The following is a 27910-nucleotide window of genomic DNA, read 5'->3' as shown; positions in this document are numbered from 1 at the left end:
TCCTCTTTTGAAAAAAAAATATTTTCAATTTTATTTAATGTGCCAACAGTTCTTTATTGGTTGAGCTTCTTTTTTCACCTCCATTTTTTGGGGGGTTTATTTTTTGTTTGTTTGTTTTGTTTGTTTTTTGCAATGCTGCCTCTCCCAAAGCATGCTGGGAGCTAAGTGATCATTATGCGTCATGTTTTGTGGGCGATTTTTTATAGCGAGCCACAAGGTGGGTGGAAGGGGGGAAAGGAGTGTGCATGGCCTTGTCACTAAGTGTTTACTGTACTTTTCTGAGTTTTGATATCAGCATTGCAAAGCCTATTGTCTTTTTCAAACGTAATTTTGACTTTGATATTCCTAACATATCTTATATAATCATTGTGCTTTCCTTTCAGTGCAATGCATTTTTAAGATACTCATACACACCCCCTCACCTGAAGGCAAGCTCGGGTGAAAATCAGCCATGATAGGAAATAATTAGCAGGATCTGAAATATCTAGGAATCTAATCTTGTACGACATGCATTTACCTGTGTGACAATGATTTGTTCCCATTTCTCCTAACTTGGGCTGCTCCATTATTATGGATCAGTCTGATTTCCAGCTACATTTCAGTTTGGAGATTAAAATGAAAATGCTATTAGGAAAAAGAAAGTCTTTACTTGTATTTATTATCTTCCATATATGTGTTTTGTTCTTATTATTTTATTTCCAGTAATTTAGTGATTTGTACCTAAATTGGTCTCGCCTTCGATAATTTTTTAACCTAAATTCTTTCAGCTCTGTTAGAAACACTGCTACCCCTCAGGCCATTCAGGGCCCCCCAAATAAAGCCAGAGAGGTGCTGGTGTGGGTGTCTGTGTTCTCCTGTGTTTCTGCAGAAGGAGAGCTCAAGAACGTGAAGCAGAACTGAGTATGAACCCAAACCAAGAAGTAACAGGCTCTCAGAATGACAAGAATCTGCTAGAGAGAATGGGGTGTATTTATTCATAAGAAATCCTCGATCTTTTGTATAATATCTCCATTATAAAACATCAAATTTGCACTTGTTTTTAAATCTGGACATCCATATTTAAACAAAGGGGCCCTCAGATGCTTAAATTTATTGTTTAATTCAAAAATATTGACATATAAATGGAAGATTATATATTATGCAATACATAGTAGTTGTACAACTGAAGCTTGTTGTTTTTCTTTATTTTAATTATTTATGTTATTTTCAGGACTCTGACTCACATCTTTAACCAAGAGTCGAATTCTAAATGACATGAATGTGAAAATTTAAAAAAATACATTCTTAAAAATAATTAATTTTTATATCGTACCTTCTGTTTCCCCACTTTCCTCCAATCTGTCCCCATCCCGTTTTTCCCCTTCATGATTTAAACAAGTTGTTCTTGAGCTGTAATCCATTGGCCTAATTTTCTGCTTTTCTATCATTTTTTGGTATTTAAGGAAGAAAAAACAACAGTAAGTGTACTGTTAGAGGGAAGTGCTATAATTTGTTATGGAACAAATTTGATACAAAATAACAACCCTTTTCCATGCAAAACCCTTTCTCTATGTAATTTCCATCTTCAGAGTATTTTGCTCTCTTTAAAGTATGAAGTGCTGAAATGTGGAGCAGATGAAGAAAAATGAAGTATAGATTTTTTAAATGGTGGAAATATTACTTTTATGCAATTTAATATTCTGTACTTTGACTGTGGCTACCAGAGCTGAAGACCCACAGGCTGGAAGTTCAACCCTGAAACAGTCACCTCACTGGTCACACATTTTTTTGGTAGTAACAGACATAACAGCCTCACGTATTCATAGCTACATCCCAATAACTACTCAAGGTGATAAGAAAAGAAAAAAAGCAAGTTTGTTTTCTAGGAGAAAGAAAAATGACCCCAAGGGAAGGGAAAAGCTCATTTAAATAGGAATATAAAATTTCTGAGAGGAAAGAGAGGTCTATTATCATGCTGAGTTTCAATGAAAATTTTCTTTTTAGTCACTTGGGTAGAATTACTTCTTTTTACCTCAGCAAAATTTAGCAGCTTTAATTGTGATGAAATGTGTAGGCAAGCTATACTAAGAAAGAGAAGAGAGTGGGGAGGGAGGAGAGCATGTTTCTGCTGAGTATTTACCAAGTAGTAAATATTTAAAAGGTGTTTTTGAAGGGAAGTCCTCATGCTTGAGGTGTGAGGCCCTCTGTCTCCCTGATGGTTTGATCTCTCACAAACCTGAATTTGTCCTATTTTATAACCCTTGGTCATTTCTCGCTCACTACCCCTACTCCTTGCCTTTTAAAGGAAATGAAAACTGAAAGAAGCTTCTAGAATGGTGAGATTCATTAGGATAGGAAGCCAAGTAGAATCCTCCTTCTGCCATTTAGGATAATCTCCTTTGACTAGAATTCTGATTTTTTTGGTGTCCAGTAGCTCTGGGGATTGTGGATAGAGTAGATGTGATACAGAAGGAAGAGAGACTTTTCTGAAAACATGAGAACAATTATGTTGGTCAGTACTTATGTTCTCTGATGATCTCTTTCCTTCATCCACATTCCTAAAACGAAATCCACTTCTCCCTATTATATTGCTGGATTGACATGATTCCCATAGTTTCGAAGTTCGAAAATGCATAACTGAACATTGAGAAGAGTGAAAAAATAAATGAATGAGAGGCGTTTTCACTCCCATTACAACTTATCCCCCTCTTTGTCTCGTGATCACACGTGGAAACAGGCAGACACACACAGACCAGTCCATCTTTCAGACATGCGAACCAGGAAGCTTAATTAAAGAATACTGATAAGGTCTCTTGTCTCTGAGGAGGTCCTGGGATGGTTGAAGGAAGACAAGAAGGAAGAGAGAAGGAGAGGCAGTTTAATAATCAGAGCAAGAAAGCAAATGGCTTCACCGACCACCAGATCCCCAAAGAAACCAATGGCAGTATCTGGAATTTTCCTTTGATGGTACTCTTAAGAGAAGAAGAAGGAATATCAAACCATTTTAAAACCATTCCAGACCATTCCATGTGCTCCAAAATAGTTCAGAGAGCTAGAGCCAGTGCTGACTGAGTATCATGCGAGGATTCGACCAGGCTGTAACTCCTTCTCCACTTTCCGCTGTGTCTGACCCCAGGGCTGCTCTTCGCCCATCGTGGTGAAGTTCGCGGATACTCAGAAGGACAAAGAGCAAAGGCGCCTCCAGCAGCAGCTCGCACAGCAGATGCAGCAGCTCAACACTGCCACCTGGGGGAACCTGACAGGGCTGGGCGGACTCACCCCACAGTACCTGGCGGTAAGTGCTGGAGAAGGCCCGTCAGCGTGTGGTCCCCAGGAGAGGGGAGCACCCCCACTGGAACACGGACAACACACCTGTCCCCTAAGGATGCTCAAGAATTCGTTTTCGGGACACTTTGCATCTCAGGAAATTGTTGAAATCAGCGTTGATGCAGAATATTTTTCCAAGTTAAATTGATTAGCATGAGGATGTGACTAATTTAATTCTTGCCTGATGTAGACTGAGCAGAGTCCCACAAGGCTGAATTTCTAACGAGTCTTTCAGAGGTATCATAAAATCCTGCAGTAGAAGGGACACAGCATGCCTGATAGATGATTATTTAACGATACTGAGGCAGCTGTGGGTAGAGAGCTCATGACCCCACAGGTTAGTCCAGTCCACACTGGGACTTCGAATGAAACCCCTTTGGACCTCCCATTAAGTGATCCTGGGCCTTCCCAGGGGAGCTCTGTTGACGAAATCAAATGTTTCTTTCTTTATTTGAGACCAAAAAGTTAGATCCTATTTCAGGCCAAATGGACCCAATTCTGTTAGCCATCCCTTAACATTTCATTGTTTCTAACTTTCACTTTCTTGTTTTTCCTTACGTTACCGGTTTCACTCTGTCAGTGTCTTCATTAAAATACAGCAACCAGAATTTAAAACAATCCCCTTAGTGAAATGGAGACAGCACAGAGCAGTGACCCCTAGTGTGGACTTGAAGATATCATCATGTAGCTTGAGAGAGTGGTGTTTCTAGTAACTATGCCACATACAAGACAGAAGGCAGCTAATTCTCCTCTAAGTTTTTATTTATTTTTACTTGAATTACTGTTAAACCAGGCTACTCTCTCCCGTTTTTCTGCTTTGGAACGTAAATGCTGGGCTTCACATTTTTTAATATAATTTCATATTGAGAGATGGGGCCTTTTATTCGTGTGTGTGTGTGTGTGTGTGTGTGTGTGTGTGTGTGTGGTCCTAATTCTATCACTTGACATTTTAACTGTCCCTCTCTTGATGGTCTGATCCATGAGCCTTACTTTATAGCAGCCCCTGTACTGTTCTGTAAAGTAGTCCTCCCCATGACCTTGAAAGGTAAGATCACCCTGCTTGTTGTACAGGTGAGGAAAGGGAAGGTCAAAGATCTTCCAGAACTTTACCCAAGATCATGCTGCTGGTGGTCGAGCGGGATTTCAGCCCTCTGCATGTTCTCTTTATCTTGCCGTGCTGCGACTCTGAGGATAGATATGGCTCACATTCTTTTTACCCACCTGCTCCCAGTGCCTAGTGGCGTCTGGCATATAATAGCTATTTAGCCGATGTTTGGTTAATAAAGGAGGAGCATGCTTCTCGGTCTTCATCTGAGTCATGGATTAAGCATTGACTGAGTTTGCTGTCATAGCCTCGCCATTCCTCCATCATATCCACAAAGACACCATGAGAGATTTCGTCAGATGTCTTGCTAAAATCTGCACATGCTCTGCCATATTTTTTTCTTTGTCTGTCTAGAAATTTTATGAAAAAAGAAGTGAATCTAGCTTAACAAGAATTTTGCTTTTCACAAACTTGGGCTTTTCAGTTGTTCACAGACCCTCTATTTAATTACGCATACCAGAATTTCTATCAGAGATTGATGCCAAGCTCACCTTGTCGTAATTTCTAAGAATCCAGCTTCCTGCTCCACCATTTCTGAAAACCAAGACACATGTGCCTGTCCCCGGTCTTCTGGCATATCTCCCATGCCCCACGGCTTACAGAAATCTCTGGCACATGTTTCTTTGATCTCGTCTGAAAATTACTTCTGTATCCTAAAAGAGAAGTAATCTCAGCCTCATTTATAAAAACACGTTTTTATACGCTCTTTACAACATTTTCCGCTACTGTGGGCTTCCATTCTTTCTCAGCCATGTTTGTTCTACCCCTTTCAACTGAAAGTCCATTTCTTTGAAAGAGCGCTTGCCCTTTAACGCATTCCCTACCCCTGTGTTGAGGGGTAGAGTCTGACTCTGGCTCACCAGAGAATGGTTATCAGTGGAAAGAATCCTGGGTAATAGGTTAATGACAGTCCAGGTACTTCCATTTACCTCAGTAGGTATTAATAATTCCTCAAAATATCTTCAAAGCTAACTTAATTTTACTTTAATTTTTTAAAAATATCTAATAGGAGGAGAGTATAAGGGCTTACAACTATAAGAGAATAGGAAACCCAAGAAATCAAACCAAAATAAAGGATTTCTATCTGAATGGATAATCCCTAGCTTCTCCTTCTTCCTCACTTTCTGTGTGTGTGTGTGTGTGTGTGTGTGTGTGTGTGTGTAATATACTAGATAACGTATCCCAGCGAGTCGAGAAGCATGAGCGAACATTACAGACATTTTTCTGGTGCCTGTTAATGTTAATCCCCACAAGATCATTGTACCTAAGACTTAGCTTTAATCAACCACTGATATTCCACTCGGAGCTTTTAAGTCAACTGATAGATGCCCATTTTTTGAGTCATATTTACCATGGAGTTTTCTTCCTATCGAACTGAAGAGACCTATACTTACCCAGAGGAATGACAGTGCTCTACCTTATGTTCTGCAGAGCTCCAAATAAATTCCGAAAGCTCTTTTTAAAATAGTGAATTCATCTTGTTCCTCCTAAGCACATAGTTTCCTGATAATTTTTTAATAATAAATTTGGTGAATCTATACTTTTTGTTATCCACGTACATTTGAATATAGGAAACAGTTACATGCTTGCCCCCACGTACAAATTATGTCTATATTGCTCTACCTGAATATCAATAAGTTTGGTCAAACACTTAGTATAGCACCTAAGTTAACCTATAATTCAACTGAATTAGGCAAATAAAGGAACACTTTAGAACGGTAGCCACATGCCTTTACCTTGTGGAACCCACTGATTCTACATGGGGGAAAAATGTGTTTTTGAAAGTTTTATGTGGGGTATGGGAGAAATGGGTGAAGGGTGTCCAAAAGTAAAAAGAAAAAAAAAAAACAATAAATATAAAATACCTCAAAAAAAAAAAAAGCTCTAGGCAAAAAGGCAGAGACCTTTTCACGGGTATGTCAGTTTCTTTTTTAAAAAATGCTAACATTTAGGGGCCGGCCCCGTGGCCTAGTGGTTGAGTTCAGCGTGCTCCACTTTGGCGGTCCGGGTTTGGTTCCCAGGCACAGACCTGTACCACTCATCAGTGGCCGTGGTATGGCGGCAACCCACATACAAAATAGAGGAAGATTGGCACGGATGCTAGCTCAGGGCGAATCTTCCTCAGCAAAAAAAAAAAGAAGAAAGAAAGAAAGATGCTACCATTTATAATGCATAGCATCAACGTACATAGCACCAGGTACCTTGAAGTTTTGACAAATGGTATGTTTCTCTCTGCTGGTGAAGACCATCTTAAAATGGGTGACCATTGTCTTGGTGGCATAGTCAGAGCTGTAACTGTACAGCTGTGAATAGATATATTTATGTCTGTAGTTACCGTGATGATTTCTCTGTCGGCCCAAGAGTCAGTGAATCCATGTGCTTCTAAGGAAGGATGAAGTAATCTGAGCTGTGAAGGAAAGTGGAAGAGACCGAGGGGATAGACCTTGATTGACAGAGATGAGTTACGGTAACTACTAGGCTACAGAGAGAGAGCATTAGTCACGCCATTTTGGTTTCAGTGGATTTAACACCTGGTTGTTAGAAAGAGTAAATTGATTAATTGTTTTAAGGCAGCAATGTTACTGAGTTTCCCCAGTGTCTGTGTATCTTAATAGAGATTAGACATTAATATGGATTTACAGCCCCAACTCTCGGAACCTTCAGTCCCTTAATAGGCAGCAGTAACCAATTACATAAATGTAAAGGAAACTGGATGTGCCCCCAATTTAATTCGGAAGTTCCTTTGTCCTCATCTTCACGTTGTTTTGACGGGACCCTTTGACGTTCATTTGCAGCTTCTGCAGCAGGCCACCTCTTCCAGCAACCTGGGTGCATTCAGTGGTATTCAGCAAATGGCTGGTAAGTCATGAAACACGCCTTTCCTTTTGACCATGCTGTTGTCTGAATCTGGGGTGGGTTCAGAGGGCAAAGAGAAGCAGGAAACAAGAAGAACAGAGAGTCATTACCAGTCCTATTTGCTTTCTGGCTTAGGTGTTAAAATTAGAGTCAGCAGCTCAGAAGCTGCTCCCCTACCTCTGGCATTTCCAAGTTATAAAATGAGGGGGCTGAGAATTCCTGCATAGTGTACTCAGTGTTTTGTTTTTAATGGGATTGGTTACTGGGGAATTTCCAACAGGATTTGTATATCCAGGGCAGCCAAAATCATCGACATCCTTCTAAAATTTTAATAACAGACAGTCAATAAAAATGTTCTGACCTCCGTAATGAAAGCCAAGATTGCAGGCCTATCTTTGATACAGTTTGCAGTCGCCTGATAACCGCAGACAATTAACAGGGTGCCTTTTTTTACGTTAGTACCCCAGTTGACAGAATTGTGCATCAGACGCTTTTATGTGAAAGAATAATCTTTGTTGTTGAGAAAAATCGAAGTGGGACTGGGTTTGAAAGCCAGCTCGTGAAGGATTTCTTTTCATAATGAGCTGTGTCAGTAGTAACTGAGGTGCAGTGATTAGCGAAAGGTCACTCCTGCTGTGTCACCTTCCAGGCTGATATCCTAACTTACCATGGGGCCAGGGGAGGCAGCCCACGCCGCCTATCGAAACACAGGTGCCATTAACCTGCCATGAGGAACAGGAAGCTTTTTCCTTGTTTGATTCCAAAAAGGTGGGGGAGAGGGCAAGGAGAACAGATTTTTGGCACATTGGATCAAGCAGAGTTTGTTTTAATCAGGGACACCCCGAGGCAATGAAATGAAACCTGAATGTGCAGAATAAAAGCCAGATTTCTTTATCTGTCACTATGAAAACTCTTTTTTTCCCGTTGTTTTTTTTCCAAATACATATCCTTGGTTTTTTTCTTATTTCACATTGAATGGATCTGGAAAGATTTTCGACGAGCATACGTAGGTTTCTGCTCACATGTGTTCTGTGATCGTCGGCCTGGTCTTCCATTGTGGCCTCACGGGCTAATGGTAACTTGTTGTCTGACAGGACATACTGGCCTAGAGTCAAAATGCTGCTGAATTATTCGTTGAGCTTTAAATTTACTGGAACCACCAGCTTGTTCTGTTGTAATACAGCTTTTGGATTATTAGAAAAAATACATGTTCAAATGAGTAGTTAAATCATTCAACAGTATCTTTCTGAATACAGTTTGGGAAGCTGGCCTTGGAGCTAAGATCACATTAAATGGTTAATTTATTTTTAGTTCTGTGAAGGGAATTGGAGACACATCAGTAAAATATTCAGGCAGTTTTCTGTGTTTTAAAAAGAGAAAACCTCCAGACTGCAAGCTCTAAAGTAAATGCTAAGATTTGTCACATCTTCTGCCGATGCAAGATTTGTTTTTCTTCTAATAGTATGGACCCACCCAGATTTGAAATTAGGGTCTTTCCTTAGAGGAAGCCTCAGGCTTTTCCACACATGGTTAAATGATGCAGAGGAGGTCACTGGGTGCGGAGGCTACCGCCGAGTTCGTCTTCCCGGGTGGACAGAGTACCCTGTCATTTTTCATTAGACTGTGTGTGCCTCTGCCTCACCAACTCCAGGTCAGGATGTTAGCATTTACATGCTCTGGTGCTCATTTAAAAACTAAGGGTATCTGGGAGTCACCTTAGAAGGTGCATGGAGCAGACGGCTAATTTAAAGGCGTTCTGTAAACCTCTGGGCTTTCCAGAATACCCCTTTCTTGAACCGTGAACGTATTAAATTCAACACACTGAGTCCACAGAGGCTGTGAGATCAAATGCTGAGCAGTCCATTATCTGCCATCACCTTGAATATTTGGAATACAAAAATGTAGATGTCAAGGCTGTGTGTGCTTGGCGATTTCTATAAAGGGTGCCATTCATTCAAATACATAATCAAGTCTCATCTTCCTAAGTGTTGGAAGCATAGTGGTTTGGGATGTTTCTTTTTTCAATAAAGTCAAGTTATGTGGCCTCCTGCTCTTTTGTCTTCTCCCAAAAGTAGAGCTTGACTTTTGTCTTTGCCAGTCATCTAGACCGGTATCATAAAGTGAACATGGTGGATTGGTAAAGAGTTCACTTCCTAGGGAAGCTCCCTCAACTCCCCAAATGTGGGAGGGCTGCCCTCTTCCTCTTTCCCCCAAAGCCCCTTACTTCCTTACCTTCCTCCCTCACCTCTCTGAAAACTCTCGAAACATTGGTGCTCCGAGAGGGCGTAGTCTGGGCTGACGAGCTCAGCCATCACGCCTCTAAGAGGTGCTCATGACTGTTTTTGAGTGGATGAGTGAATAAATTTATAAACCGACAAACCCTGGGAATGTATGTTTTGGATACATTCCCAGTGGAGCTTAAGTGAAATGCCTGGTTTTTGAATTAAGAAATTTGGCTTTAGCTTTACATCTAAGCCAAAAAACATGATATAAACTAATGACAGTATCTTCACAGATGAGTTGTCAAGGATTTGGAAATAGAGTTTGTACAGCATCAAACATGCTACAGAGTGTGTGGTACATAACACATCCGGTAGAAGCGATATGAAGGAACCCGAGATGTCATCTATCCCAGACTCCACCTGAGGTTCAAATACTTGTTGAATGATTGAGATTCTAGCATAGTTCGAGTGGGCACCTACACAATTGAAATGCAGTTTTCATGTCTTACAGCACCATATAATAAACTCCATATGTAACACTCAAGTAATCCAACACGGAAATCCATCACCAAGGAATGAAATATCATTTCTGAAACCAATATTTTGTTGTGAACAGCCCTCGAAATATAATGGTCTTTCCTTCTGGGGATTGAAGTTTATCACCAGAGTCTAAAATGTCTCATTTAAATGAGTAAAATATTTTCTATTTGAGGAGAAAATGCAATAAAGCCAAAAAAAGAAGCAGAAAAAGGAATTTTAGATGACAAGTTACTAAGTAGTTACATCAATAAAATTGAGTGAGACGTCAACTATATTTCTTTTTTCCCAAAAAAACTTATTTTCCTTTCAAACTAAAAATAATTTCAAATGTTTCACGATTTTATAAAAGGGAACTTTTGCTAAATATGGAATTTAAAAGCAGAAAATAGATTAGGAAAAATCTTTATGAGCTTATGTATACTTTTTGTGCATCCTTGAAGTTGATTGATTTATTTTGCCTCTTAAAAAATCTAATAAAAACTTGTCCATGTCTCACTCGACTGTGGTATTTGTTCCATGAATTTCTGAAATCTCAGAATCCTGGGGTCTGAATTTAGGCTCAAAGTCTGGATTTTTCCTGAAGAAGGAGGAATACGGGAAGAGTGGCTTTTTGGTCATTAATTTTGTTATAACAACTATCATCTCAAAAGACTATCATCTTAGAAAAACAAGGGTAGTGTTTTACAATTTTGTTTTTAACAGAGCTCCTTGAAATAATCATGTAGTTTATCCTCACAGCATGCCAAGGACAGAACCACCACCTTGTCACTACATTACAATTGGAAAAATGGAAGTATGAAAAGATTCACTAACGTATGTGAGCCCACAGGACCAGTAAATGGCATAATATGGATTAGGATACAGAATCCTCAAATATCACAACTTTGTGAGACAGGGACCATTGGTATCCCGTTTGACAGGTGGGGCAACTGAGGCTTAGTAGAAAGGTTAATTAACAAACTTGGCCAAAGTCACTAAGCTAGTGGCAGATCCAAATTCTAAATCCATCCCAACCCTGAGCTCTCTATTGCCCCGAAGCTTGTAAAACAGTGCTTTGTGTCTCAGCAAATTCAGGTATGTTCTGTAAACACAGTGACTCGCCTTCACAAACTGTTTAACAGGCCAAATAACAAACAAATCCAAGCCGTAGATAAGTAATGCAGAGAGAGCCCCAAAACTGTTCAAAAAGAAGCAATTCAGAGACAGTAACAGGAAAACTGCCTCCCTTCATTCTGGACATGATTTCAAATTTGTTAAGAGTGGACTGTTTTTGTTAGGGGAATTTTTTTTTTAGGATGAAGAATTGTGATTAAAGAGATGATTGAGATTATGAAGCTATGGTGGAAGAAGGGTATCTTTGCTAATAAAACAGAGGCAACTGTTTTCACTTTGCTTCTGATGTTCAATAAAGCTGTAGTAATTCTGTTTCAGGATGCTGGTCTAAATTTTAAAAATAACAATAAAATTGTAGAGTGCAAATATTTGCTTAAAACAACAACCTAATGATCCTTTCATCAATTTGAGATCTGTTCCCGGAGAAGACTGTCTGAGGGTGTCTGTGACAAGTAGAGAAGAGAGAAGACATTTGCAAAAACATTATTGAGAATCTTGCATTGAGACACTCCTGAGTTGTGAAGTGTGTGTCGTGGACCCGCAAAGATCCGGAATTCTTCCCAAGGCCGAGTCTCCCACCCTCCACTCTAGATGCTTCCTGCGAATGTGCTAATAGGCCTTATGAGAATGTTCCATAACCACCCATCTGTCACTTTTTAACAGACCTGATTGGCAAGCACTTGTAACAACTGACATCTGTTCTCGCTTATTGATATGCAGATTTATGGTAATTGCTATGAACAATAAGACACAAAATTACCTAAGGTGAACATTAAATTAAATTTTCATGCCCTTCTTCTTATAAATAATTTTTTTTAAATCTTAAGTTTCAAGTAGGCATATTGCACATCTGTTTTGTACATCATTTCTTCATTTTGAGAAGGATCTTCTTTCCCCAAGTAATGAAAGAAAAGTTGAATCTCTGTATTCTCCTCTTTTTTTTTTGTCATCTTGGCACACTGTTGGGTTTCATAAAACTTATTTAAATGTTTTGCATTTCTAGTCACCCACATTATTGCCCCTGGTTTGAGAGGTGCCCATCTGAGCTGGGTGCTTCCTGAGGTTAAAAGTGGTGGTGGTGGTTCTCAGAAAAGAGCTGTTTGCCAAGCCAGAAGCAGCTTCCCCCACTCTCCATCTGGTGCCCTTTCTGGATGATTGTGTGGGAGCCTAGAGAAGGGGAAGGTGGGACTGGGTGGGTAGGAAACCAGGAGGCGCCCGAGAAGGGAGCTGGGAGAGAGGAAAGGGCAGGATGCGCTCACACACCCCAGAAGAAAAAAGAAGAGGGACAAAGAACCAGAAATGTGAATTCAGAGTGAGCGGAAGCAGAAACCCCCATGGAGATGGCCTGTGGGGCCACCGGTGTCAGCTGGGCCCTGGTGACTGACAGCACGGAGTTCACCGAAGGCCGGGACTCCTGTGCCATCCAGGAGCAGCTGGAGGTCTGAAGAGACGGTGATGCTGTGTGCCTGACAAGGCTGGTACAGTTAAGGAGGTGGAGGACGAAGCTGTGCGAGTGTGTCCTCACACAGCTTCCCAAACTGCTTTCCTGACTCGGAGCAAATGCCTTTTCCAGAAACAGCGTAGTCCCCAAGCCCCCTTCCCTAAATAGGAAGGGAGGGTAAGGGAGATGGCCACACTGCTGGCCATGGGGGCGCTAGGAGCAGGAAGAGCCAAAACACATCACCAAGGGTGTGCTGTTGGCACTGAGGTCCGGAAACATTCTGGCCTGTGCAAGTTCCCCAAGCTCTAACACACCCTGGGGTTAGTCCTGTGATGTGAGGGTGGCAGGAGACATGAGACATCAGCGGCATTTAGAAGGCCTGGGGGTGGTGCAGGAACGTCCTTGCTGCTCGCAGGGAGGGTTTCTTCCTAGAGGGATGGACTAGAGAATGTCCAGGCCGCAGTGGGACCCACGTGACTGCGAGTTCCCGTTGGATCTCCACGTGCCTGCTGCCTGGGGTTTCCTGCGTCCAGCCTCGGCATGGTCAGCTCAGATGTTCTCGGAGAATCTCTGCCTTGTTGGGCTTTCTGTCGATGCCTTGTTTGTATATTCCTCTTTGTTCTGAATGGAGGAAAAGCTGTTTTTTTTTCATTCTTTTTTTCTTTTCTCTGGCTGTCCCTCCTCAGCTCTAATTTCTTCGTGATTCCTCCTGTTCCAATCACCGCCTCAACCCCAGGCATCTCATTTGATGGTTTTCTAGTAGGACTTGTGTCTCTTTTAGGTTATCTTCATCACTCAGAGGTTCTTAAGCTTTTTAGGATCTATCACCAAAGAAGTTGTGTTCTTGTCACACACACACACACACACACACTCACTGTTTTTCATAAAATTTTAGGGAGTTCACAAGCCCCCTGAATCCCATCAGTGGACCTCTGGTTAAGAACCCCGGAATTAAGGTGACAAACATGGGATGGAAACACCCACGCAACACGCTCGGCATTGAGAAGGAGGAGGCCATGGATCCTTTTGTTCAGAGGAAACTGAATCCAGTGATCTCTGATGCCTGGGATTCTGGTACTGGATGGAAAAGGAAATCACGTTAAGAAATTAAAGGACCAATTGAGTGATTTAGAGAGCAAGACCTAGTACCTAGTTGCAACATGGTTACTGGTTACCTTGGTTCTTAGCTCCTAATGAAGTCAAGATCACAGGTTCCGGCCTGAGCACTCTGGGGCTTGAGGGCCCATAAAGCAAACAGAGAGCACTACTGTCAATGCGTCCCTCAGACCCACACTTGGTCACACTGGACTCAGTGCCCTCACCCTGCAGCTTTTCTCACTTTATGTCCTGTGGAAGTTAGCGAGGCCACCATAGGCAAATGTCAGGAGCCCGTGAATGTTTCTTTCTGATGCCCCAGCCACGTTTCCACTGAAACCCTGGATTCTAACAGCCTTCCCTCCTCCACCTCCCTCCCAGCCCCCTCGACTTCTCCAACGTGCAAAGTTGAGTGAAGTAAATGGAGACCAAGACAGTGAGGGGGAGGAGGGAAGAAGAGCTCCAGACAGGACCAAGAGGACAGAAGGAACATGCATGGGGAGGCCACACTGGCTGGGAGAGAGAGCAGAATTCTCCTCCGTTTATCCAGGGCTTTAACCTCTCCGTGCCTCAGTTGCCTCTGTCTGTAACATGTTCTGTCACAACTGTGCCCACATCATACGGGTTTGTTCTGAACACTAAATGAGAGATCACATGTAAAGCATGAGAAGCGGGCCTGGCACATGCTTTATTCTTAGTACCATTATCATCATTATTTGATGTAAATTATTGCAATTATTATCTAGCAAATAGAGCTTCCTCTCTCAGCTTACTCCATACTAGGCATTGTTCTTTGAGCTTTGCATGTATTGAAGCATTTAATCTCGACCCAGAGAGGTGGGTTCTGTTTTAGTCCCGCTTCACAGCTGAGAACTCCGAGGTGCAAACAGTTAAGCCAGTTTGCTCAAGGTGATGGAGGTTGGCAGGAGATGAGACAGAGCAGGGATTTGAACCCAGGTGTTAGAGAGGGAGGCCTGCTCTCCTTTTAATTGGCTGCACCTTCCAAGCCCTAGGAACACAGGACAGGGTGAAGACAGAGACGCTTCTGCGTTGAGAAAAGCAGAAATGTGGGAGTCGGGGCTGGGAAAGGGGCCGTCACCCAGAAAAGCTGGCAAGGAAGCTGTCTACTCTCTTGAGTACTGAGCACTTATTTCTGAGAATGAGTGGGGAGGAGGGGGCGCCCTGAGAGCCTCCCTCTCAGGGCAGGGGTCAGCGCACAAGGATGGGAAAGGACTAGGATAGAAGGATGGGCATGGTCCTCCTGTGAAGCCCCTGCCTCCTTCAGCTCTTCAGCTGCCTGCTGCTTCCCTGTGCTTCTCTCTCATCCTCATCAAACCAAAAACACGTGACGAGTTGGGCTTGTTTCCAGAAACCGAAGAAGTAGGATTACCCCCTAGTTCCTGCCTCCCTGCTCCAATATATAGCCACCTCCTTCAGGGCAAGGACTGTCTTGTTTTCCACTTAATCCTGAGTGCGGTGCCCAGGGACTGGCTCTCATGGCCACTCGGTAACTGCTAGATAGACAGACCAATAGACAAGACAGACAGACGAATGGGTGGATGGGTGGATGGACGGATGGATGGATGGAAGGATGGATGGGTGGATGGATGAAAGGTTGGATGGATGGGTGGATGGAAGGATGGATGGGTGGATGAACAGGTGGATTGATGCACAGATGGGTGGGTAGACGGACAGATGAGTGAGTGGGTGGATGGACGCATGGATGGATGGATGAGCAGGCAAATGCAGGTCCTCCTGCCTGCTGCTTCTCTCCATCTGACCCTGACCCTGACCCTTCCCCTCCTCCTTTTCCTCACATCCCTCAGATGCTGGGGATCACAATGGCCTCTCCTTTCCACTCTTCTTCTCTGCTTCCTTTGCCAATATTTTTCCTTTCCTTGCAGTGTGGTGGTTGAACAGAGTTGCCCCCCGCCCACAACGTGGTACCCCAGAGCCGAATCCCTCTGCCTTTCCAGGTGGAGTCAGGGAGAGGCTCAACAGGAGGGCAGGCTCCCCCTGGGTGGTGAAGTGTGGGAAGGGGAAAGGCAGAGGGGGCCCTGAGCGGGGACTCACAAGGCCTCAGCCCTGGGATCCCAAGGGAGAAGGCAGTGGAACAGAGGGCTGAGTGTTGTCAGCTGGGCTGCAGGACCTGTAACGAGTGTTGGTGGGTAAGGGAAAGAATATGCATGGTTCTAATAAATATTTGTAGAATGGATTAACTAATGACTGAGGAACACAGTCAATATTTGATGCTGTTGTAAATACTGAAGAACTAACAAAGAATGGAGAAAACCAAAAACTTGGTTGTGTCTGTGGATGGTACTCTTTATAGCGGTTTATGAAAATTTCATTCTGTGTGTTACCCTGTTCGTTCATCCTACATAGATTCGTCCATCACCTGCTATCTATACAGCAGCATGTATGTGTGTTTAGGTGGACTTGAAAATGAATAAGACAACATCTTGGTCCTCAAGGAACTTAGTATCTAGTTATGAAGGTAAGAAATACGTACAAATAATGTCGAAGTGAGATATGATGAATGCCACAAGAGTTATGAACAATGAGATGAAGGAGTTTGCAGGAACATGCAGAAAGTGCGCGCGTTAAATGCAAACTCTCAGTCTTCCTCGGAGGAGGCTGTGTGGTGTGGCTGGAGCGCTGCCCCAGACTCAGAAGGGTCCGCTGCCATCGGGTATGAGGGCTCGGCCTAGGACCTGAGGCTCTGACCCAAATGAGTGGGCTTAGCTCCTTCCAGCCCTGGAATTCTGCTGTGCTGGTGCCGTGGCTCCTGCCTGGGGTGGATCTGAGATGTTGTGGAGCAGGATCCTCCCACCCGGGCCCGGGAGAGTGGCTCTGTTTATCGTTATTCAGTGGCAGACGTGCGTGGTGGGTTTTAATTTCAGTGCTAAACCCTCTGTTGTCGGGGCAGCCGTGTGTTGGTGATGCAGTCTGGTCATCTGGTTTACATCATTAAAACATGAGAGGGAAAGGAGTCACAAGAGGGCCAGGAGGGGACAGATGGGTCAGTACAAATGTTCCTCACTCCTCGTGACGTATCTCAAAGCCAGGGCTGTCGTCACACTCAAGTGGGAAGTGGTTCAAGCCGCTTTCAGGAGTTGAGCTGGGTCCAGGAGGGTCTGCACGAAGGGCCAGGCAGCTCCCGTATTCCCCCCAGTTCGATTTTCCTCAAGTAAACCTGAAATGAGACCAGTGCTTCCTCAGCTCTCACATTCTCATGAATCTGACCCCGTCTGACCTTTGATCAGAGAAGGAGAGAAAGCTTGGTTCCCAGTTGCATTTGCTTGAGAAAGCAGGGTTAAATTCACAGGATTCCACAAATACTTGTGTCCTGCCTCTAAGCACCCCCAGGAACTAAGTGAGTTTTGAAAAACAGGTGTTTGGCTTTCACCTTGAGCTAACAGGGCTGGATGTCTCCTGGAAGAAGACAGAGTATCATCATTCTGAGCAAAATGAGAGACCATTTTGCAGCAAAGACATCAAGAACTCTTTTCTGAGTGGAAATAAGTCTTGAATGAGGCAGCTACGATAGAGGAGCAGGATGAGTGAGCTTGGCAGCCATGGCCTGAGCCATGCTTAGGCTGAGGGCTCCACACCAGGGGCTGGGGGCTTTCACAGGTATGTTGCTAGAACATTCTCTCCCCCTGCCTCCCGGCACGTATGGAAGATGTTATTAGGCCCTCTCTCTAAAGCACAATAAATTTGCTTAATAGACATTTATTAAGTACCTGGACTTGAGACATAAGAAGAAAGTAAAATTAAGCTGATTACTTAACTCCAGTATCTTTCCGTATAAAATTCCTCTGTATGAAGAGAGAACCATTGTTTCCTGCTTCTTGAATGTACGTTAGTGTGAATGAATTATGGAGAAAGACTTAGAATGTTCAGAGAACCTCTGAATGTTCAGAGAGATAGAAGGGGGAGGAGAGAAGATACTAAAAATGCCTGTAGCAGAGACACCAGGCCCAAGCCTCGCAGGCACAGCCAGCCTCCCATGACAGATCAGCCCCTCAGGTCTCTCAGCTGATCCCGCTCTCATGTTCTTACAAAGTTTCATTTCTCTTTTCTATTCATTTCTGAATTTTCGCTAGCCAGAGATTCATTCTAATTAGAAGTAGTCCCTCCTTAAAATACAAATACCTTGAAAAGGCAAATACAAATATTTTACAAATAAAAATGTTAAGCCACTGCCATTTTTATTCATTCATTCTTTTATTCATCAAATATTATTGGAGTTGCTACTAGGGATACATTTTAGAGTTCACATTTAGAATTAGTCTTGAGAGAGAGAAGTTCAGTGGCAATAATAATAACAGCCACAGTAGTCCCTAACATTTATTGGGTGCTTACACTGGGTCAGTCACGTGTTAAGTTATTTGCATTCGTCACCTTAGTTAGTCTGCACAGCAACCCTTCTAGGTACGGTGCAGTTAATATTACTGCTCACCTAGCAAGACATGGAGAGGTTAAGTCACTTGCCCAGAGTCACGCAGCGGTTCAAGTGGCAGAGCCAGGGAGCCATGTCAGTTCAACTTCAGGGCAAGAGCTTTTCACCAATAAAGTGTCATTTCCTCTGTAGTCGCTTGTACAGGCAGCTGTGGGTTTAGGGACTGAGCGTTTACCCTGAGCCATTCCTTCCTCTGTCCAGGCCCACATCTCGTTGTTTCTTGACAGTGACATGGTAGAAGGCCAGTCCACACAGAGAGATCTGCTGGTCTTTTCTGGTGACCTCTCCAGCCTGAGAGGAGCAGCTGGGAAGAGTGCCGTGGTTAGGACAGGCAGCACCACAGTGAGGAGACCTCCAGTGACGCACGAGTCACCAAGGCAGCTCGAGCTGGCCAAGCGAGCCATCGCAGGGCCTGCTGCCCCAGGCCTTCTGCTCTTGTCATCTGCCTTCTCTTGGTTGGAAGGTGGCAAAGTGGGCCTGTGGCTGATGTTGCTTTCTCTTCCCTCCACAGGCATGAATGCGTTACAGTTACAGAATCTGGCAACGCTGGCGGCGGCTGCAGCCGCGGCCCAGACCTCAGCCACCACCACCAACGCAAATCCTCTCTCCACCACGAGCAGCGCCCTGGGAGCCCTCACCAGTCCCGGTAAGGGGGGTTCCTCCCCATCAGAGGACGAGGGGGAGCAGCACGCAGGTCTGCACGCACCCGGCTGCCAGGTGCAGGGGGGCTGTGTCCAGACACGGCCTGGGAACCTGCACTGGGCGTTGGGGCTATTTCATTTTTTAAATTTTTTTTAAAGAAACAAAGTTTGCATGTGTGTGTGCGATTTTCCAAGGATAAAATGAGAAAAAGTTTTCTGTGAGAGAATCCACCCTGTTAGTGATTCTCACACACTGGTTTTGTGTAAAAAATGCCTATGTTGTCCATTCGATCCTCATTAAGTCTTCACCATTATGAAGCGTCACAGTCTCTTAGTCATGCTTTTTTCTCCTTTTTTTTTTTAAAGCAATTTAAGAATTCTCTGTTAAATCTCAAACTCCCTAATCATTCCAGTGTTATATTTCACACCAGCTCCATCCTTCACGTTTGATTTTTAAAATCAACCATCTGGAGAGGACCATCCTTGTTCATTTATGGTCATGTTCTGGGCTGTGTAATTTAAAGTCTTTTTCCTCAGAAATTTTGTTGCCTTATTCAAAGGCAGATGCCATTTTTCTCTTCATACAAGCCAGACGTAATGTGGTTGCTTAGATACCATGATTTGTTTTTTTAAAAATGTTTCGCTGGCTTTTCTTGCTCTCTGAATTTTCTAGACTGTAAGGGATGATCTCACCTCCTCTGGTGCACGGAGGAGTTGGCCTGGACAATCTCCAAGCTCCCTTCTAACTTTGCAAGTCCCATGACCCTCAATGGGCTATGCCCGAAAGATTAGCTAAGTGTTGAAAAAACTTTTATATGATAGTGAGGGGTCTTCTTTCAGAAAAAATGGAAAAGGAAAGAGCTGCAGCACACTGCAGACCAGCTTTCTGAAGGCTCTAGACTTCAAGGAGCAGAGAAGCCTGCTCCTTGAACCTGTGGCAGGCTCAAAAGCAATAGTCCTGGGTTTGGTTAAAAAACATAGTGTATCTAGTACATTTCCCTCTGAGTACAATTTAGAGGGAGACACCTAACAGATGTTCAGGAGAGGCTGGGAAATTTATCCTTAATGTGTGGTAATTTCATAGCAACAGCACATAGGTGCATTGATTTCATTCTTCAAATGTCTTCCAAAATGTGCCGTTACTATATGTGGGTCTCGTTTTATGCAATAACAGTTTTTTTCTGCAAATTAAGTTATAGCTCGAATGCAATAATACATAAACTTGCTATTTAAATAAATCCTTTAGTGACGTTTTTTGAGAAATAAACATTTTTGACATGATAAATTCCCCTTTATAAAAATAATAATGATTTTTCTTTAAAACAAGTTAAAAATTTGACATTTATCTGTTTTATAGTTCAGATTGAAAAGTATTTTCTTAAAGAATAATTTTTATCTACCCTACGAGGACTATAAAATGATTACATTAAAACAACACAGAGTATTAGACATGCATTTCATTGTATCTTTAGTCAGAAGCTGCTATTTTTAACTATGTTTTGTTTGGGAGAAAAAACTAAAAATCACTCGAAAATCTGAACACTTTGTTTATATAAAAATGAAGACAATTAGCTCTTTAAGAGGAAGCAATATTAACTTTATTTTGGCAAAAATTTTTCCGACCTTGGCCTTCATCTTCTCTCGCTTTTGAGAGGAACCAACAGAAAATGACCAAATCATCGGTAATAAGGTAGAGAAAAAAGAAAACTCTTTTTCTTATGAAAACTCTTTTCCTTATATGGCAAGGAGCCAGATAGCCCAAAGCGTGGACCATCAGCCCTTAAAGAATCTAACTTTGGTATATTTAATATAGTTCCATTAAAATTATTCTGCTATTCCAAAGGCAAACCATTATCATTAATGGACATTTCAGTTAAGGGTATGTGGCCTGTTGTTTGCTTCTGAGGGGTCCTTTGACTTTATTAACACATATTCTTCCATTGTGATATTTGGGCTGGAATGTGCCTTGGTTCCCCAGAATCAGAATTAATCTTCGAACATTTCATTTTTCTTTAAGAGAAGACTGGTCAGTTTAAGAAGAAGGACAGACGAGGATGTAAGCTGATCAATGTGGGTGATGTAATTGACAGATAATCGTTAAGTGGCTGTCTGGTGTTGGGCACTGCCCTCAGTGCTGGGGCCACCGGAGGGGACAGAGCAGACGTGCTTCTTGCTCTCGGGGGGCTCCCAGTGTGTTAGGGGAACTCGGATGATAAGCCGAGCGTGTGCCCTGTGTGTGAGAGGCAGGGGCTGTGAAGGGAGATCAGGCAGAAAAAGGTGGCGAGAGTGACGGGGACTGAAGGAGGCTTCCCTCCTGAAAAGGTGGCACCAGAGCAGAACCCTGAATAAAGAGAAGGAAGCCGCATAGAGATATCTAGGGAAGGGACACTGAGGCTGAGGACAGAGCAGGTGTAAAGGCCATGAGGCAGAAGGGAGCTTGGTGTGATGGCAAACTGGCAAGGAAGTCGTGGTGCTGAGCAGAGGGAGGAGGGCAGAGGGTAGGGTGAGGGGTGGGGTCCCCGTCCATGGATCCACACAGTTCTGTCCAATATGATCAGGAGCACGGATAGGTTGTAACCTTCATAAAAATGCGGGTACTCCAACAGCCCAGGAAGAAGGCCGAAGTACGTATTTAAGGAACTTGAAACATATTTGACCATTTCAGTTTCTTCCTGAGACCTTAATGAAAGAGAAAATGTCTCCTGAAATATATTTTCTTTCTTCCTGCTCCTGTCAAAACCCACCACTGGCCAAGTGTCCTTCCCTTCGCTCTTTAAGTGGCATTCTGCCCTTCTGTAAATTCTGCTAACTGAGGTATCATTGAGAGTGATTTCTCTCTCCTCTGTTGAGGGATGCTTTGCATAATAGCTGAAAGTATTTCATTAGAATCCTGAAGTGGAGCAGCCGAAACGATTTAAATCTACATTTCAATTATTTTTCTTAAGTGTAACTAAAAAATCTGGCGTTTAAGTGAAAGTAAATTATTTGTCTAATTTCCATCAGGGACTTTTTGAAAGTCACAGAAAATGTGGTTAGTAGAATTCATGACTCTCCACTTCATCAGAGCAATTTCCTGTGAAATAAAAGGGGTAGGAAGCAGTTCCCCAGGCCAATGCCATTATTTTTTTTTAAATAGTAAAAAACAGGGCTTACGATTGTACCATTAACAAGTCCAGTTAAACTATGAAATGGTCTGCAGCCTCATCCCACTCTGCCTGCAAAGACCTTGGTTTTACCTGTTTTTAAATGTGCCTCTTATGCTTCAGACAAATCCATCTAGAAAGAAAAGGGACAATTCAATCCCCCAAACTATTAATTTTTTTAATAATCGTAAATTTATCATTTCCATTTTGCATACCCAGGAACAGTCTCCCTACAGCATTATTATAAATGATTTTAAACAGTCTATGCTTTAAAACATGAAAGATAAAGCTTTAATTTTTGTTAAAAAAAAAAAATCCCCTTAGGCAATAAATAGGTTCCTTAGTCTCGTGGCCTTGAAATAAAAATTAAAATAGTCTAAATTGCCCATGGTTAGAATAAGTGTTTCGTGCAATTATCAGATGGTAGTGAATAAAATTAGAAATTAAATCATGAAAGAATAAAAACCAGGTAAATGCATATTATGCCTTTTATGAGTTTCTCACGGGTCTTTTGAAGCCTAATTTAATCATGTTTCTTTTCTTTTATTTTGATATGGTAGTTTTTTCTTTGTTTACTTCAAACTCCTATTTAGTTAATTAATTCTTAGGTCATTTCTAGTTACCCAATTTTGAACCTGTTTTTCAGGAATGTGTCTCTGTGTTGGTATAAGGAGGCAAATTGTCTACAAGGCATGTAGCTAGGTCTTAAAGAAAGACAATATTTGTCTTCTGCCCCGCTTATAGATTTGTTGTTTTTGTCTGGTAATTTTGAGAGCTTGGGAGAGAGCATTATTATTACCACATATGAACATTTCTTTGGCATTTTCTGTCTAAAACATAATATTGCGTTCATGTACAGCCTTATTCCACTGACCTTCTTCTATTTTCTTTTTTTAAAAAACAGTGTTTTAAATTCTCCAAATGCTTCAGTGAGTACACTCAAGTGCTCACTTCAGGATAATAGATAATTTCTTTCGGTAGCATGAGGTGTTTTAAGATGCTAGGAAGCATTTTTCCATTCCCACCGTTGGCTTTTCACATAGTTTTCACTTTCAATTCTAGGCAGCATTTTTTTCCCCATCTTTAAGATATTGCCTGCCTCCTGGAGGCTGTGACAGACGCAGAGTTGCAAGGAGGCAGTGAAGCTCCCTGGTGGGCTGTTTGAGGCTCACAGAGACTGGAGTGTGTTGCGTGAGTCGGACCTTTCCTAGGCTCCTCACGTAAGAAGGACCAGTGAGTGGTTACCTTCACTGTCACACGCCGGTGTCACCAGGGCAGCGGTGGAGAAAAGCAGCAGACAAATGAGCATTGGGAAACAAGAAGTTGTCCTCAAAGTCACCCCAGAGCCTTTCAGTGTGACGGGAGGCTTTTGCCACCACTCCCCGAAGGCCCATCATGTGAAGAGGTGTGAGTCACAGGCTAATTTAATGCACATGGTTGAGCCTTCTACTTTGCACAGGGCAAGTGTGTGAAAATGAGTTGGGCCCTGCCATGCCCTCTCCAAGCCATCACATGCAAGGGGCAGTAATGCAGGTGGAGTCTGATGGGGCCAGGAGAGAAGGACAGACAGACAGACAACGGGCGCTGGGAGAGGCCATCTCCCCAAGGATCCCGCCACCTCAGGAAGTGTAAAACTACACTTCCTCCACAAACCTGTTCCCCCCCTGCCTTCTGGCCCCTTTCATGAGATGATGATGATCATCATCATCATCTCTCTTACCTTTCCTCAGCTTCGAAGTGATCTGTACAGCCAGCTCCTGGTCAGTTACACATCTTATCCGTCACCGTATCCAGTGGGTTCTCTCTCTGAAACATCTCTTTTTGCCCTTCCAATGGACACTACCCGGATGGAGCCCTTGTTTTCACTCCCTTTGTGCTATCAGAACAGCGTCCAACTCCGCTGCTGCCCTCCATCCATTTGGAAACACAGAACAGCTCTGTTCAGATGCGTTCTATGTGGTTCACTGTGGTCTAGACTAGAATAAAACAAACTCCTTAGCATGGCATCCGGAGTGCTCCCTGCTCTGCCTTCATTCTGTCATGCCAGAACTGTCACTGCCCCCTAAGCAGCCCACCCTCCAGCCAGATCAGGTAGTTCTTCATCCTCCCCAAACACGCTGTCAGCCTTTCTGCCTTTATTCCTGCTGGCTTCTCTGTCTAGAATGCCTTCTCCCCATATCCTCCTGTGAAAATCTTCTACATCACTGATTTATTGCAGTGTTAGTGCTTAGAAGATTAATGTACAGGCATAAAATTGGTGTTTTTAATGCACATTATAAGAAGTATAGTTTATACTACTTCTGTAAATTAAGCTGCAATAAAAAATGTTTTATAGTAATTAATAAAAATTGCTTTTAATACTCAAATACTTATCTTTTAAGAATCAATGCAAATGTCACCTCTACCATGAAGCCTTCCAGGAAGAGTTAAGTGCTTCCACATTATATTTCTAACATAAATACTTCACTAGTTCTAAATCTGGGTCAAATGCAGACTCCTTCATTAGGAGCCCCTTGAGGGCGGAAATGGAGGGAAAGCTGAAGTGTTGAGCAGGGCAGAGGCATTCTATAAATGCCACCCATCTACCCTTCTGTGCTACCCAAGTATATTCTTCATACTTCTACTAAAACACTCTACATATTTTCTTTGTGGGATAGTTGTTTAGGGACGTGCCTTATTCTCACCTTCTAGATAGTAAGTTCTTTCAAAGTAGGAAGAGTTGATTTACTTGTAATCCCCCTTGCATTTGGAACAATACATCACACAGAGGCCCTCAAATGTTTTTTAACTCAATCAAATAGCAAAGTAAATATGTTCTAAGACAAATGTTTAAAAGCCATTCATTCAGTCTAGTACAGTTGCACATCTCTAAGAAGGATCCTGAGTCTGTCATGATGGTGTTTGATGGGGTCTCTGTACCCACCTTACGACCCGTGATTTGGTTCTTGAGTAATCCAAAAACAGCCACACCCTACAGGTGAATATTCAGGTCTGACAGGTTTCTGAAGAATGAATCAATTCTAATTTACATTAGAATAAAGTCATATAAAGCAGTGTTTTTATTCCAATAATTTTACAAAGGTTGGCTTTTAAAATGTTCTGGTGTCATGACATAGAATAAATAAGAGTCATGTATCAAATAAAGGCATTTTATTTTCAGAAGAAACGTCTACTCTAATGTGGGCTTTTGAAAGATCGTCCTCAAAAAGCACTCCTTGAGTCCACCCTCATGGCCTAGTGGTTAAAGTTCACCGCGCTCTGCTTCGGCTGCCTGGGTTCGGTTCCCAGGCGTGGAACCACACCACTCATCTGTCAGTAGCCATGCTGTGGCAGTGGCTCACATAGAAGAACCAGAAGGACTTACAACTAGAATATACAACCATGTACTGGGGCTTTAGAGGGGGAAAAAAAGAGAGAGGAAGATTGGCCACAGATGTCAGCTCAGGGCAAATCTTTCCCAGCAAAAAAAAAGAAAAAAAGCACTCCTTAATTATGTGTGGCTTCCTAACCCCACGTAGCCTTCTGGTGCCTACATTGGTTAGGTAAAGCAAGATTGCATTTGACTTTTCAGGATCCTTTTTACTTATGCTGTGGTTTCGTGTTTTATTAATTCAGAGACCAGTTACCCATTTGAAAATTACCTGGCTCTCTTACCCTCCCATTTCTCTCCATAGACCCATCTTTTTTTCATTGCTTATTATCGAGGAGAAGAAGTAAATCTCAAAACAGTCTGTTTCCCCTTCATTAGCTATACTTGAGGTGTTTTAGTCAAGCAGAATCAAGTTGGTGGTTCAAATTAGCTATTTATTTGTGGGGTTGAATCCATCAGACAACTTAACATCCTTATTGCTACAGAAAGAGAACTGACATCCCATTCTTTGCTCATTTCCTGCAAATTTCAACATTTTGTGCTTTTTTTTCTAGTAGGTTTCCACATGTTAACTTGTTCTGGACGTTACGGGGCTCACTTCATTTTCATCTGTGTTAATAGAGTCGAACATTATGTAAAATGTTCCGTAAGTAAAATGTCACTATAGTGACTATAATTTCTTGATATATTTTTTCATTCAACAAATATTTATGGAGCGTCTACTATGTACCTGAAATTCTAGGCTTTTGAAACACATCAGTGGACAAAGCTGACAAAAATCCCTGCCCTCATGTAGCTTATATTCTAGCATTAACTTTTAAAAAATATTTTACTACTTCCCACTATAGTAAAATGATTTGGGGGGCCAGCCCAGCAGCATAGTGGTTAAGTTCGTGTATTCTGCTTCAACAGTCTGGGGTTCACTGGTTCAGATCCTGGGCATGGACCTACTCACCACTCATCAAGCCGTGCTGAGGCGGCGTCCCACATAGAAGAGCTACAACTCTACAACTATGATATACAACTATGTACTGGGGCTTTGGGGAGAAAAAAAGAAAAAAGAGGAAGATTGGTAGCGGATGTTAGTGCAGGGCCAATCTTCCTCAAAAAAAAAAAAATTAAATAAATAAAGGATAACGACTAAAGCTTAGGTTAAAAATAAATAAATAAATAAATAAACTTCTATTTGTTTTTTAAACAATGATTTGGTTAGCCTTTAACCATAAACTATAATTCTACACCCTTTAAAAAAACTTTTCTTAACCAATTTTTTTGTATACCTTATGTTAAAATTGTGTGAATTAGACCAAGGTGGGAAAAGGAGGAATCTTCCCTCTCTACTTTCTTCCTCTTCTGTAAGCTGTTTCATTTTTCTATACGTTTAATGCAGCAAAGGGCTCTGAGAGTAGTCTTCACTGTTACAGTGGATTTAGTAAGTGGTAAGACCAGAAAAAAGAAGGATACTTAGCACTTCTTCTCAACAGAAGCATTTCATGAAAACCAAGTATTTCAAAAGTGCGTCGGCATTTAAAACATATTTTTGAAAAAAACAATAATTGGGAGTGGTCTGTTTTTCTAGTAAATGGTTCCTTATTTTGCATTGATCATCCTGCTTCTAGGGTTTAAAGAAAAAAAAAAAGGCATGCAAATACTCCCAACCAGACGAGATTTGAAGGCCCCTGCATATGCTGAGCGTTTTGATGTGGAATTACCTTTAAATTTCACTTAGCGTCAAGAAAATGAGAAGTCTATTGGTCCAAATAGACAAAACTGCAGCTAATTCTCTGATTCATCCGAGTGTCCTGATCTGCCAGAGGGTTCTCAGCTCCTGCCATCAGAACAACCTTGCATGGTGGATGGGCAGCCTGCGCAGTTGACGAGATGCCCCTGACCTAGAGCAGACCACAGTCTCTTAATAGTCCTGAACTCATTTAAAGCTTAATAAAGCTGCCCCGCTGAAACGGGGGAGATGTTATGCATCCCCACTCCGCAGCGGAGCCCACGCTCAGATTCACACAAGCAGATTCCACCTGTGCCCGGAGTGCTGCCTGTCGGCCTGGTGGTGGACAGATCCTGTCATGGTTTCTTAGGGCTGTCACTCACTCATGCTCTCCTCTCATTCTTTGGGGGTGTGTGCTTTTTAATATTTTTAGATACTGGCTCTCGTTCTTCATGTGTTTCCTTTTGGTGGCTCTGGAGTCTGTGCTATGCCTAGTATTAGTGATTCAATGTCAATATTGCTCTGCACAGTCTCCTACCTCGTGTAGCAGATCCACATCAGATCCCCTTGTGATGGGTGTGTGAGCTGGGAGGTGTGTTTTCTGTACAACACACAAACACTCAATGAGATTGCTTTCCCCACTTAATTAGCTGTGGTGCTCTCTGATATAACCATGTTATCACTGCTAACACTGGTAAAAAGCATGTATTAATTGCTTGATTGTGTTTTATATTGGATGGTAAAAGCAACAAAACTTTATTCTAGTCATAACTTCCCAGAGGTTTATGATCGAAGGTCCATGTTTTAAGACTTGAAAGCAACAAAATAGAAGTGTTTAGCTTCTACGTGGTTTAATCCTATGAACCTGCTATAAACTAGATGCAGTGGCCACA

At 42.4% G+C, this 27910-nt stretch overlaps 1 protein-coding gene across 6 annotated transcripts in view; it reads left to right on the top strand.

Annotated features, from left to right (window-relative positions):
- Window positions 1-27910, top strand: part of CELF2 (CUGBP Elav-like family member 2) — a 307113-nt gene that overhangs the window by 238376 nt on the left and 40827 nt on the right. For all 6 annotated transcript variants that reach the window (XM_087420841.1, XM_087420838.1, XM_087420836.1 and 3 more), the window contains exons 7-9: window positions 3116-3274; window positions 7207-7270; window positions 18655-18789. In XM_087420841.1, coding sequence (XP_087276967.1) covers window positions 3116-3274; window positions 7207-7270; window positions 18655-18789 — 358 coding nt within the window. The remainder of the gene's footprint in view (window positions 1-3115; window positions 3275-7206; window positions 7271-18654; window positions 18790-27910) is intronic.

The sequence above is a fragment of the Ceratotherium simum genome, chromosome 32 (assembly GCF_057802395.1).
Source record: "Ceratotherium simum simum isolate JZ-2026a chromosome 32, ASM5780239v1, whole genome shotgun sequence".
Taxonomy (NCBI): Eukaryota; Metazoa; Chordata; class Mammalia; order Perissodactyla; family Rhinocerotidae; genus Ceratotherium; species Ceratotherium simum.
Note: the sequence above shows the minus strand (reverse complement) of the source record. Positions and strands in the feature narration are given on the sequence as shown.